Source organism: Passer domesticus, chromosome 6 (genome assembly GCF_036417665.1).
Source record: "Passer domesticus isolate bPasDom1 chromosome 6, bPasDom1.hap1, whole genome shotgun sequence".
In the NCBI taxonomy this organism is placed as follows: domain Eukaryota; kingdom Metazoa; phylum Chordata; class Aves; order Passeriformes; family Passeridae; genus Passer; species Passer domesticus.
In genome coordinates, this window is record NC_087479.1 from 72,480,425 (window position 1) to 72,493,947 (window position 13,523).

A 13,523-nucleotide genomic window follows, 5' to 3' on the forward strand; every position below is an offset into this window, starting at 1 on the left:
GTACTCAGGCACTTGATTTCAAGGGAAGCCTGTGCCTATAAATTCCAGCAATTGGGAAAGGATGACTTGCTACTTGAAGGCTTGGCTGCATTAGAGGCTAAGTGAGGGTCGCTCTCTCAGGGCACTTTTGTAGCCGGCTGCTTTCAGAGGGAGAACTGTGTCAAAGCAGCCCTTTTGAGTGATGGAACAGCAAACCTTTGCAAGTGCAGCTCTTGTTTAAAATGAAGGGCCTAGTTAATCAGCAGTAATGGAGAGTAGGCTGAAGATTTTACAGAAAATTTCTTCTTCCTTTTAGCCAAAAGCCAGCGAGGTGTCACACAATGGAAGTGTGCAGGATGTCAGATTGTATAACCCACTTGGAGGTATGGTTGCCTTTCATATTTTGTTCAATGTCTGTAAGATTTTCAACTTGGCAATTCATTTTTGCAGCATATTCTTGGGACAGGGGATCTCTTGTGTTCAGAGCTCTCAGCTGGAGGTGGTTTGGCCTCAGGTCAGCCTTGCAGTGTCTTGTCAGTGCATTCAGGCACTGGTTTGTTTTCCCCTGAGAAACCTGCCAGTCCTTCCTTGTTCCCATACTGCTTGATGGGCTGGAATTTGGAGCATGGATGTCATGGTTTGGACCCACTCCGTGTACCTAATTTCACTGCCTTGGTAGCAAATGTGTTGGTTTTGCAGTACCTAGGCACTGCCATTATCCATTAAATTTAATTAGAAATTGTACCTAGGCACTGCCATTATCCATTAAATTTAATTGGAAATTGAAAGAAAATGACCTTGAGGAAGTCGCACAGAGAATTTCATAAGGTCAATATGGGAAACTCTGCTTGATTTAGTTTTTTGTATTGGTCATTAATAAGTCAGTGTTGCCACAATACTGTGTTGGGTTCTTTTCAAGGAAATTGGAAGGAAGGCATTGATGTCCTCTTCCCAGTGGATTCCATCACTTCCCGCAAAGCACAATGTGCTTAGGGGCTGCCATTTGTTGATAATCTGTTCTGAGTGCTGTTTCCCAAGGAGCCTGGCTCCAGGCAGACACCAGGTGCACATTCCCCTTGCAGGCACTCTGTGGTGCTGCCTGCAGCAGTGAGCTGAGCCAGGTTCAGCCAGCTGCCCTGAGAAAAACAGGCTCTCACCTGGCTGTGGCTGCAGTCACCTGCCTGCAGGGACATCTCTGCCCCTGCACATGCAGCTCTTGCTCTGCCTTAGCCTAGTGCAGAGCATTTTGAGGCAGCACCATGGTGGCTTTTTGGAGAGACAACACTAAACTTCTGAATTTCTCATTCGGGACATTCTGTTTCACATGTGAATGAAGATTTGTGTGATTCTTGGTGGTGGTCTACGTAAATCCTAAGGGAATATTTAACATTTAGTAGCTGGGGTCTGAGGACTGGCAGTAGTGAGACAATTGTGGAACTTGGGGCCACTTCTGCTTTGGGCTGGCACAGAGAATCTCAGGTGAGACAGCTCTGGTTGCTGGTAGGGTACAGGTTGCCTTTTGTAACATGCTCCATGCAGTATCAGTTTGGGACTGGTCTGTGTCACCGAATCAGAGAATATGTGACTTGGAAGGGATCCACAAGGACATGCAAGTGCAGCTCTGTCCCCAGAATCCCACCAGGTGCCTGTGGACCTTGTCCAAATGCTTCATGAGCTCTGCTGGACTTGGTGCCATGAGCCCACTAAGGGAGCCTGTCCCAGTGCATGACCACCCTGTGGTGAAGAACTCTTACCTAATTTTCATCTTGATGCTTGGTTATGGTTTCAGGTAATTTTCATTAGAAGTCATTCAGGGGTATCATTTTGGGAGGTGTTTTGCTTGAATGCTGTGGGAAGTTTCTGTACCTACATCGGATTGAACTTCTCAAAACACTAGCAGTGTCCCCACTCAATAACTGGCATGTTTACCTTGTTCTAAGTAATTGAAATGTGTGATGTTTGTGTCATTAGGTTTGCAGGCAAATATCAGAGAGGCATGGTCCAAGGAACAGGAAGTGGAGAAAGGCATTAAAAGTTTGACGTACATTGAAAGATTGAAGGAGCGTGTAAAGAAAGGTCAGTCTGTGTGTGTGTGATGGAAGACACAAAGCTCCCGGATGTCTCACCAGGACTCAGAGAGTCTCCATCAGACACCAAGCACGAGTTCCTGGTTTCAAAGCAGTGCCTGGTGTGTCATATCCCCTCCCTCGACCTGCTGGCCACGCTTCCCCTGGTGCAGCCCAGCACACGGTTGCCTTTCTGGGCTGCCGGCACACGGTGTCAGCTCATGCCTGGCCTCTCATCCACCAGCACCTCCAAGTCCTCCCCACCTTCATCCCCAAGCGTGTCTCAGTGCCAGGGCATGTCCCAACCCCAAAGATGCAGCACTTGGCACTTGGCCTTGTTGAATCCCATGAGGTTCCCAGGGCCCTACTTGCCAAGGTTCTCCTTGTCCCTCTGGATGGCATCCCATGCCTCTGGTGCTGGCAAACTTGCCAAGCTTGCATTTAATCCAACTGTCCATGTCATTCTTGACATAGCTCACTGCTTGAGCTTACAAACTGGGAAAATCATACAAAAGCACCATGCATAAAAGTAATTTTTCATTAATACCATCCCTCCAATATCATTCGTTTACCAGGTATTTTTAAGGATTGTTTATTCCCAATGCTTTACTGTTTGGATTCTTACTGATCTATCAATGCTGAACAAACAGAGTTTCAGCAGTCTCGGTACATCCTTTTGAATCAACTTCCTTGCCTTCTCCCAACCCCCCATTTGACAACTCTTTTTCTGTTTTTCCTTTACTGAAGTGAAAATACCAGAGCTCAGGAGAGCCCCATGCAGCTCTCCAGATCTTGTGCCTGAGAGGAAGAGAACGATGCCCATGAACCCTGCCAAATTCTTCCGGAGAAATTTCAGGACTGTTTCCCAACAACCCATCAGAGACAGGGTGATTCATTTACTGGCTCTCAAGAATTACAAGAAGCCAGAGCTACTTTCCCACTTAGAAAGAGAGGGAGTTGTGGAAAAGGACAAGGAATCTCTTGGAAAGATCCTTCAGGAGGTGAGATCCTGGAGTTGCTGCCAGCAATGCTAACTCTCAGCTGTCTTACTTCAGGGTTTCAATTAGAAACTAATGAGAGGCTTAGGAAATACTCCTGGTTTAGATTTTTCCATCAGCTTTACCCAGTTCCCCCCAATGGCAAGCCCATGTGAGGAAAGAAAGAAACCTTCCAAACTTGGGAGGCATTGTTGTTTTTCTAGAATGGCTGGCAATGATAAATTCTTTGTAACATGCTTGCTTCTCATGCCTTTTTGTAATCCTCTCTCTTTTCCTTGGACTCTTTAACTGCTTCATGGAGGAACTTCAGAGGGTGAAAGTCTCAACTGGATGAAACACTTAGTTGAGGTCCTTAAAATCCTGGGACAAGTTTCAGAGGAGAGAATTTTGGTAGCTGCCTAGGGCAGTATTTCACTTGAAGGGAGTTGGTGGCCACTCGATGGTACTTGACTGCTGCTGGGATCTGTGGGGATTGCTTTCCAGGGGAGGGTGTTTCAGGCAAATACTCCATGATAGAGATGGTTCCCAACTTTGAGCACAGGGGTTCTTTGTTGTCATGTGTATCAAGTCTTCAAATTCCTTGGCACCTATTATTATTCAGTAACTTTTCCAGGTGTTTGTTTAGTTCCACTGGTATTTCTTGATCATTCCTACAATTCACATTGATGGAAGGATTCAGTGGCTGTTTCCTTCCTTTTCCCATATTCCCCATCCATGTAGGCTGTTACTGAATTATGCTATCATTAAATAGCATATCATGCAGCAATATTTCCTTTTTAGCTATGAAAGAAGGGATTATAGGATTTCAAAGCTCAGCTCCTTAGAAGGTAAGAGGTGGAAAAATCTTCTCCTTTCCCTTTTCTTCTTGTCAATGTTTAAGGAGATTTTGAAGGAGTAGTTTCATGTTTGCAGTGTGAACTGCCTCAAGGTACTGGTTTACATTCTGAAAGGGCTGTGTGAACAGCACTTCATCCTGAAAACTATTATTCACATTTTTCTTAACTTCGCAGCAGGTGGCATTGTTTTTGGGTATAGAGGAAAAACCGGTAGGGTGAACTTGCTGAGCTCTTACACTCACAGCCTTCCTTCTCTTCCAACTCAGCCTTAGTTGTGCTTTTAAGAAGTAAATTCCTGATTCTGGGTATCTTGGTTACTTTTTAGCTGTTGAAGTGTAGCTCTAGGTTAGTTATCTCCTACAAGTGTTCCACAGGAATCTGTAGCTTCCTCTGAGCAAGCTTGAGAAAGAAAAGCAGTTCTGTTTGCAGAGACAAATGCCAGCATCCTGTGGAGCTTCACGGGATGGTGAAAGCATGCCCCGTTAGAGGCCCAGGCTGTGCTCTGCCATGGCAATGCAGCTGGGTGAAACAAGAGGGTAGCCAGTGTGTTCCTGAGGGTGGAAAAATATGGATTTGCCCATGGAGATGATGTTCTTCAGGTCTTACTCAAAAGAAAAGGGAACAGAAAAGAAAAGCCTGGCCTCTGCTTGTATTTCAAATGGTGAAGGTTGAGAGCTGTGGCATAGGGGACTTTGACTCTCAAAGCTGTGTTAAAGACCAAAAAACCTGGATCCCTGGTGCTGGGAGAGGTTTTCATAGCATCCATTTCCTCCATGCTTCCAGCACTTTGACATTTACTTACCTCCAAATTTCTAGAGCCCAAATGGACCACACCTCTTTAATATTGTTGCCTCTCACATGTCAGCTCCTTTGTTCTTCACATTGAACAAAAGTCCAGGAAAACTGGTGCATGATTTCTTTTCAGCCATGCTTTAGCTTTGCAGTACCAGTTTTACGTTTGTAGTCTGCCTTTAGGTGAAATGAACATTTATGTTTTAAATGTCTATCCTTAGGTAGCCAACCTGGATGCAAACGAGAATTCTTTCAGCTTGAAGGAACATTTCTTTAAAGACATCCAGGAAGATTGGCCTGGCTACACTGAAAGAGATAGACAGACATTGGAGGTGACCCTTTCTCAGTAAGTTCAGTCAGGATAACAACCACTTCAAAAAACCCTCTGGGAAATGAAGGTCTGTTTTCCCTGTGAGAAAAGAACGATGACTGTTGATAGTTTTGCTTTGTAACCTGAAATGTTGGGCCATCCTTACAGAAAACCAACTCCATCTCAGAATGCCACCAGCACCAGCCAGTCACCATCTCTGGGACTTTCTGAAGGAGATACTCTACCCAGAACTGCTCAGGTATTTTGTGAATTTTTTAAACATTCTCTACCATGAATGATGTCTTATCCCACTTGCTCTTGGTGTCCAAGCTGTGATATGAAGCAGTAGTGCTCTCTTTATATTGTATGAACCTGAGGCGTGTACTTCCAATGGGATTCCTGTATACTTTTCCAGATGGTTACAATGTCAAAGCCTGCAACAAGCTTGCACACATGACTTATTTCTCATGGTGCATAGGAAACTCTGCTAAGGACAAGATGTGGACATGTTTTTGGTACCTGGCTGTGTCTGTGCAGGGTTCTTGAAGATATGGCAGTTATAGTACTTAAAACATGCACAGACATGCCAGTGCTACTGTTTGAAGAGAAATCTTAGGGAAGTCTAGAATAAGGACAAATTCCCGTAGTGAGGCATTTGTAGGAAACTTGTTTTTCTGTCCTAAGCAGCATTTAGGCTCCCATTTTGACTCAGACTATCCCATGTGTGAGAAGAGGACTCTCAATAATCAGGGAATACCTCAGACTTGTCAGGCTTAAAATCGGAGCATGGTCTGTTTTCTTACAAACACAAGAGGGCAAGGCAAACCTTTTGGAAAGAATCTTGGAAAACACTGCATGAAAGGTATATTTCCTAAACCTTAAAGAATTCTCTTTAAATAGAAGAGGAAGGGCACAGCTCTGTTTTTCCCTACTCTTTTCCCAGCCAGAGCAGGAAATGTTGCAGGGCCCAGCATCCTCTTATGTCCTGCCTCCTTGCCCACAGGATTTCTGTCAGCAGGCGGGCATGGAGCTGTGTCTGGCACTCCTGCTCTGAGCTGCTGATGTGCACGGACAGGAGCAGTGTTTGCTCGGTAGGGAAGAGGCTGTGATCCAGGGTTTCCTCTGGAGAACAGCAGGAATGAGACCTGCAGCCAGACTGGGTCTCTGTTGTTATCATCTCTGTTCTGGACACGCTGCGATCGGCACTGCACCGGCGGCTCCTTGGGGCTGCTTTAGGGAATCGTGTGGGTGTGTGACAGCAAGAGCTGAGTGTTTTCCTGGTGTGTCTAAGGCGAAACAGGGAGCAAGATAAAACCAACCTGAGCTCCCCATTTTGGGGAAGCCTTTGATAGAGGTGCTGAAGGGAGTGTCTTTGTCCCAAAGCCGTTGAGCTACAGACTAGGAGAAAGACTTGCTGAATACTGGGGTGAGAAAGTAGGGATGAAATAGAGAACATATTTAGCTGCAGCACTCCTTGTTTGAAAGGCTGTTTTAGGTAAGAAAGGTGTGTTTTCAACCATTGCCAGTTCAGAAATGCTGTTTGTTCAGAATGGAAGCAAAACTAATCGGGATCATCTTTGCAGAAACGGCCTCTGGCTTCTGACTTTCTCAGTCCTGTGATGGGCAAGAAGCAGAGGATTGACAAAGAGCCCAGTGATGTCCAGCCAACAGCTGGTGGCCACTCTCCTTCTTTCTTGGACCTGCCTTCCACATCCTGTTCAACTTTGAACCCGTCTCCAATTGTCAGATTGATTTCCACTTCCACCCCGGAAGAACAAGAGAAAAATAAGTTTCAGATACATTCTGGATTCCCAGTGTCTGCCAGGGTGCAGGGGAAGACTCCCAAGTCCAAGGGTGAGTAAACAGAACGAGACAGGGTAAAAAAATCCCATCCTTCGTATTTTTATGAAATGCTTGCCATGATCAAAGCCAAAGAGAAGAGCAGGGAGCTCAGGACCCAGGCAGAAAAGGAGTCACACAATCCAAGTGCAAAGGGTATTAAAGTGATGGACCCCTTTCAGATATGCTTCCATTTAATTTTCTTACTGGATATCTATATGGTTTTTTGCTCATATCCAGCCTCTCATCCACCAGCACCTCCAAGTCCTCCCCACCTTCATCCCCAAGTGTGCCTCAGTGCCAGGGCATGTCCCAACCCCAAAGATGCAGCACTTGGCACTTGGCCTTGTTGAATCCCATGAGGTTCCCAGGGCCCCAGTTCCCAAACTTGTCCTGGTCCCTCTGGATGGCATCCCATGCCTCTGGTGCTGGCAAACTTGCTGAGAGTGCACATATTCCCACTGTCCATGCCATTCTTGATATAGCCAATGCTTGAGCTTACAAACTGGGGAAATCATATAAAAGCACCATGCATAAAAAGAATTTTTCATAAATACCACCCCCCAATAGCATTCCTTTACCAGGTATTTTTAAGGACTGTTTCTTCCTAATGCTTTACTGCTTGGATTCTTTTAGATTTGTAAATGCCCAACCAATAGAGGTTCAACATTCTTGGTGCATCCTTTGGAATCAACTTCCTTGCCTTCTGCAAACCTGCAATTTGAACTCTTTGTTTCTGGTTTTCCCTCACTTCAGGAGAAGAAGCAGAGGTCAGAGGATCCCAACAGAACAATCCAGGTCCTGTGCCTGAGAAGAAGAGGATGGTGCCTGTGAGACTTGCAGACATCGACTGGAGCGGCTGCGCTGCTGTTTACGGTCGACCCTACAGGGACAGGGTGATTCATCTGCTTGCTCTGAGGGATTACAAAGAGCCAGAGTTACTTGCTCGGCTGCAGAGAGATGGAGTCAGGCCAAAGGACAAGGATTCCCTTGGAAAGATCCTTCAGCAGGTGAGATCATGGAGCTTGTGCCAGCAATTCTTCCATCATGCTGTTCTGCTGTTCATAATTTTACTACTTCCTCACCTGTTCAAATTAGAGACTTTTCCAATACTCCTTCAAGATAAGTTCCACTGGTATTTCTTTCTGATAGGCTTTCATCAGAGGCACACCCATGGAAAGATGCAGTAGCTCCTTCTTTCCTTTTAAAATATTCCCCATGCACCTGAATGGTGCTGTTGCTGAATTATGCAAGCATTATTATATTAAATAGGATTATTTTCCTCTTTAGCTAAGAAAAAGAGTTTTGGAGCCTAGGCAAAGGACTCAAATTCAACGTGTGTACAGTTTTAGTTGATCGCAGGGTGACTTTTAGGAACTCATTCCCTGAACCTGCAAAGTTTGTTGCTGTGCTTGCCCAGGCAGTGGCAGGGCTTTTTCACCCTGCAGACATTCACAACATAATGAGAGCCATGTTCTGCCTTCCCAGCTGAAGTAGCTCCTTTAGATTTCTGTAGTTTGCATATAGGTGTAATGAAGATTTGTTTTCCTAAACGTTTGCCTGTAGGTAGCCAACCTGAATGCAAAGGAGAATTCCTTCAGTCTGAAGGAAGATCTATTTCAAACCCTTCAGACTGATTGGCCTGGCTACAGTAAAATCGAAAGAAAGAGTTTGAAGTTAATACTTTCTAGGTAAGTTCAGTCTCTTGGGGAAGGAAAAGAGCCTTTTCAGAAAAAAAGCCCTGAGAAATGAAGCCTAGATTCTTACAATATGCTGCACCAGCAGAGGCCCACCAGGGTCATGGAATCCAACTCCTGGCCCTGCACAGACACCACGAGAATCACACCCTGTGCCCAAGAGAGTTGTCCAAACTGTTCTTGAGCCCTCGCTGCAGTGACCACTGGCCTGGGGAGCCTGGTGCAGTGCTCAAACACCCTCTGGGCCATGAATGTTTTCCTGATGTCCTGCCTAAAGCTCCCTCAACTCTGCTTCATGTTTTTCCCTTGAGTCCTGACACTGAAGGGCTGTTTTCCCTGCAAGGAAAGAACTATGACAGTTGATATTTAGGCTTTGTAACATGAACTCTTGGACCATCCATACAGAAAATCAGCTCCATCTCAGAACCCCACCAGCAGCAGCCAAGCAACATCTCCAAGGCCTTCTGAGACAGATGCTCCAGCAAGACCTGCTCAGGTATTTTGTGCATTTTTAATATTCTGCATTGTATAGTAAATTTTAGCAGACTTGCTGGTGATGTAGAAGCTGTGATGGGAATGTGCAGGACCAGGCCTAGGCATGTTTTGCCACACACTGCTGTGACCTCAAGCTTGGGATAAGAAGAGAGGATCCAGCAGGGGTGGAGCAGCATTGTCCTGATCCAACTTTCTGCTCTGCCTGGAGACTTGAGCTCAGTCCCCACCCTCAACTCATTCCCTGGAGAAGGGCTCAAAGGGCTGGCTCTGCCTGTGTGACAGAACTGCATGAAAAATCTCCTGTGCATAAGAGGCTGCACCAGGTGGGGCAGATGGGGCCCTCTTGCTCTCTTCTCCCTCTGTCTCTCTGTCACTCTCATTGTTGACCCCAGCTCTGCACTATCCACGTGGCTGGACAAAACACAGCACCTACAGAATGGTGCTATTCCCTCACTCCCTCCTCTGCCTTAATTTCTCTCCTCCCTCCCTCTGCCTGGGCACAGCACGGCTGTCCTGTTCTACTCCATCCCTGGCCCTGAGGTTTGCTGTGCCTGTGGGGAGCTTGTGGCCATGTGTTGTGGCTCGTGAGGCAGCACCTTGGAGAAGCTCCTTGGGAGGAGCTGAGAGATGACTGAAGGGCCCTGAGCAACAGCAAGGGCTCGTTGGTAACCACTTGTGAAACTCTCTTGTACAAGTTTAAAGGCTTGTTAGCCAACAGCTTTTGAGTCTGCGGAGTGGGTGAGCCTGCTGGATTTAAGACAGCTGTACCTAAATGCACAAGAGTTTCTGGACATGTGACTGGTGTCTGTGTTCATCCTGATGAGAATTCACAACCAACCATAACATCCTGTACTCATGGGTTGTAATAGTGAAGCATTAATCTTGTTTTTAATGCATAAAAGTCTAAAACAGCCAGGTTCCTCTGTAATAAATTATGTGGGTGTTTGATAGCAAAAGCTGAGTCTTTTCCTGGTGTGTGCAAGCAGTAATTGGGACCTAGTCAAGACTTACCTGGCATCCCCATTTTGGGGAGGCTTTGCTGGAGCTGCTGAAGGGAGCCTCTACTTCCCAAAGCCTTTTAGCAGTAGACTTGGAGAAGGACTTGCTAAGTGCTAAGATGAGAAAGTAGGAATGCAGCAGAGCAGATATTTACCTGCAGGTCTTCCAGGTCTGACAGTTATTTTTAATTTCAAATGGTGCATTTTAAAACTTTGCCAATTCACAGATGCTGCTTTTTAGAATGGAGAGCAAAACCTGATTGTGATCATAGAAGAATGAATTATTTTGTTTTTGTTGCAGAAACGGCCTCGGGCTTCTGGCTTTATCAGTCCTGTCAGGAGCAAGAAGCAGAGAACTGAGCAGTAGCCCAGTTACATCCAGGCAGCAGCTGGTGGCCGCTCTTCTTCCTGGGTGCTGGCTTTAACATCCTATTCTACAGGAATGTCAGAGCCATCCCCATGGAATGGGATGTCAAAGCCAACACCCTGCCTCCAAGTCTGGGCTCCATTCCCCTGCACCCTTTAGGTTAAAAAAAAGACAAATGTTGGAGTTCTAGAATGCCAGCATGGATGTGTAGAGGACTACCATGTCCAAAAAGATGTGAAGAGAGCTGGGGAGGCTGAAGCAGTAGTGTCCCTTGGATTTCAATTAAGGTATTAATGTGCTGCTTTTCCTAACTTCAGTGTGGATAATGATGGAGTAAAATTTGATTATTAAGAGAAGCCTCTGTTCGAATTTTGGTGCAAGGAAGACCATATTTCAGAATTAATACTACAGATATTATTTAAAAGTAACTGTGAACTAGGGAGATAGAAAGGTAAAGGAGAAGATGGGCCAGGTGGGGGGAAGTGCAGAGATGAACACCGAGGTGGGTTAGGCCCGGACGGGCCCTCCCTTCCTGCAGTGCAGCTGCACAGGCTCAGCTGCAGCAGTGCTGCTGCATCCCCTCATGGCATTTGCAGAAGAGGAGGGAGAAGTGTGTGTGTGGTATAAAGCCCTGGAAATTGCTCACAGCTTGTGTCAGAGCAGTGATGTTGGCAGGGGCAGCCAGGCCTCCTGCAGCTCTGGGGCTCTGGGGCAGCTGCGGCCTTTGGAGCAGGCGCGGCAGGGCCCCGGCTCACACTGGATACAGCCAGGGATGCTCCGTGCCAGGCTGAGGGCAGGTCTGGCCCTGCAGGGCAGCAGTGCAGTGAGGCCTGTGCCAGGGCTCTTGCCAGCAAATGTCACTGGGCAGAAGCCAGTAGTGCAGGCTACTGCTTCTCTGGTGCCTCCCAAAATGTTGAAAGGCATCTGTAGTTTTCTTTTCAAACCTGTCCAACACACCAGTCTGGTGTAGCTGGCCTGGGATGCATCTCTAGCACAAGTTGTTGTCTGTCCTGGTACTGAATTTCAACTTGTTAAAGATGTGTGGCTTGTAAATATTAATCTCAGGATGCTTGGAAATGTTCATTTCCTGTGGAGGGAGACTTTGTCATCCAATAAGAACCAGACCTTAAGGCCCATAGGAGCAGAAGCATTGGTGTGAGAGTGCTGGGAAGTGGCATCTATTATTCTCATTGCCACTTCATCTTGGATTTGATCATGAGCTTGATAAACCTCACACCTGTCGATTTGAGGGAGAAGGGAATCAAGAAGGTTTGACTCCCATCGGTGGCTTTGAGCATTAATGAGTTTTTCCCTCCTGAGGAGCTGATATGCTTTGGGTTTTTGTTGTTGTAGTTTCTGACTTGTCTAGAGTTTGTTTTTCAGTCTGCATTATAACAGCCTCAGTTTGCAAAGTTCCCTCAAGGGTGGTGGCTCACAGAGAAAAGTAGCTCAAAAGATAAACTGAGTGTATTTTTACTGTTTTACATGAATAAAGCCAGACTGGACCAGCTGAGTGTGCCTCAAGGCTATTTTGTAGGAAAGGTCATGAAATTCTAAACTCTGCAGAAATGTTGGCACGCACTAATTTTCTTTTGATTTCTCCTTCATAGGGTAGCCCCAGCTACTCCGAGATGAAGAGCAGGTGCCAGCAGCTCCACAAAAAGCTGTCCCACATTCAGCAATGAATATCTGAATTTGGCAAGCAGCAAGTCCTGGAGTCCTGGCACCAGTCTTCTGCTTCAGCAAAGGAACATCTATGAGCTCCAGCTGTTTAATTTTAAAAGAAAATTATGTTTTTAGGTTTCCTCAAGTTAGTAATAAGGAGATGATTATTTGTTAAAAATGTAGGATTAATTAGTCTAAGATTAGAGAATTTAGTCTTGAACTTTAGCAATAAAGAAGTTGCATTACTGTTAACTCCTTCTCTTATCATCAGTTTTATCATATTTGGAGAATCTTTCTTCTGGTCAGATATTCTCTTCAAGACTTAGCTCTGTCCACTGAATGAAACTTATCAGTAGAGAATGGAAGCCCAGTACCTCTATTATGAAATTGAGCACCTATTAAGAAAATATTGTAGCAAATGGAAATTCTTTATTATAAGAATAAGCCTGTTTTCTGATTTTCTTGTGAATTTAAGGTCTTTGCCTTAAGGGGTGGAAGGCATAGAGGACAACCTCCTCCCCAAATGACCTTGTTGTGGAGGGTTGCAGAGGAGTGCCCATGGGCTGCTCTAAGCTGTCACCTGAAGCAGCTCTCAAGACTGCTTGGAGATCATGGCCTCACCTTGTCATGAGCCAGGGAAGATCCAGATCTCTGTAAGAGTTTTGTAAAAGACATGGAGAAGTGTTGGAGGCAAGGTACATCAATAGGTTTAAAAAGAGAAATTCCGTTCCAGTGTCCCTTCAGGATCGCTATCAGTTTCGTAGATTTCTCCAAACTAGTCAGTCACAACCAGTCTTTCTAGAGAGACACAGATGTTGATTCCTGCACAGACCTATGGGGACTTTGATGTCTAGTTCTTTTCCTAAATTTCTTGCCATTTATTTATTCAGCTGAAAAAGAGGACATGTTAGCAACAAGACCATAATCTTCTCTTGGGAAAGGATATGAAATTGTCTGAGGGAGGATAATATTTGGGAACACACAAAGGTGGCTGGGAATGCCCCTTTCTTCCTTGCAGAGCATTCTACAAATTCCTCCATTGTCTCCAAGCCAATGATGTTGAGTCCCTGTACCTGAGAGCCCTTGGGGTGTTTTATGATTGAACACCTGAGCCGTTGTTGCCCTTCTGCTCTCCTTCAAGCCAAGTTCAAGAAAATGTCACCTCCTAAACCCTGAGACTTGTGTCCATTTTTGCCTGGCTCAGGGGTGCTCCTCCAGCTCTGCAGTGCAGCAGCCCCAGGGATGCTGCCGTGGGGGGCATGGGGTGAATTGTGCTGGGCTGCCTCCCCTGGGCCTGCTGGCTGCTGCTGCTTGACAGAGCGTGCCAGAGTGCTGCTGCCCAGGCTGGGCTGAGACTGAGGACTTCATGGTTACCCATTCATGACATATCTTCCCCTTGATGGGATTTCTTCTAACTCACTCTACAGTGCATTAGAAAGTTTTATTTCCATGTTTTAACAAATAGAGGCTTCAAATTCTCA

The 13,523-nt window shown here is 45.8% G+C and overlaps 1 protein-coding gene across 1 annotated transcript; it reads left to right on the forward strand.

The window, feature by feature from the left end:
• The first annotated feature begins 299 nt into the window (after window positions 1–299).
• Window positions 300–12,294, forward strand: LOC135304007 (RNA polymerase II elongation factor ELL2-like). Its single transcript, XM_064426322.1, has 11 exons — window positions 300–362; window positions 1,951–2,055; window positions 2,793–3,046; window positions 4,893–5,017; window positions 5,150–5,240; window positions 6,565–6,835; window positions 7,577–7,830; window positions 8,387–8,511; window positions 8,923–9,013; window positions 10,312–10,664; window positions 11,988–12,294. The coding sequence occupies exons 3-10, from the start codon at window positions 2,861–2,863 to the stop codon at window positions 10,375–10,377; spliced, it is 1,209 nt and encodes a 402-aa protein (XP_064282392.1). The 5' UTR covers window positions 300–362; window positions 1,951–2,055; window positions 2,793–2,860; the 3' UTR covers window positions 10,378–10,664; window positions 11,988–12,294.
• The last annotated feature ends 1,229 nt before the right edge of the window (window positions 12,295–13,523 follow it).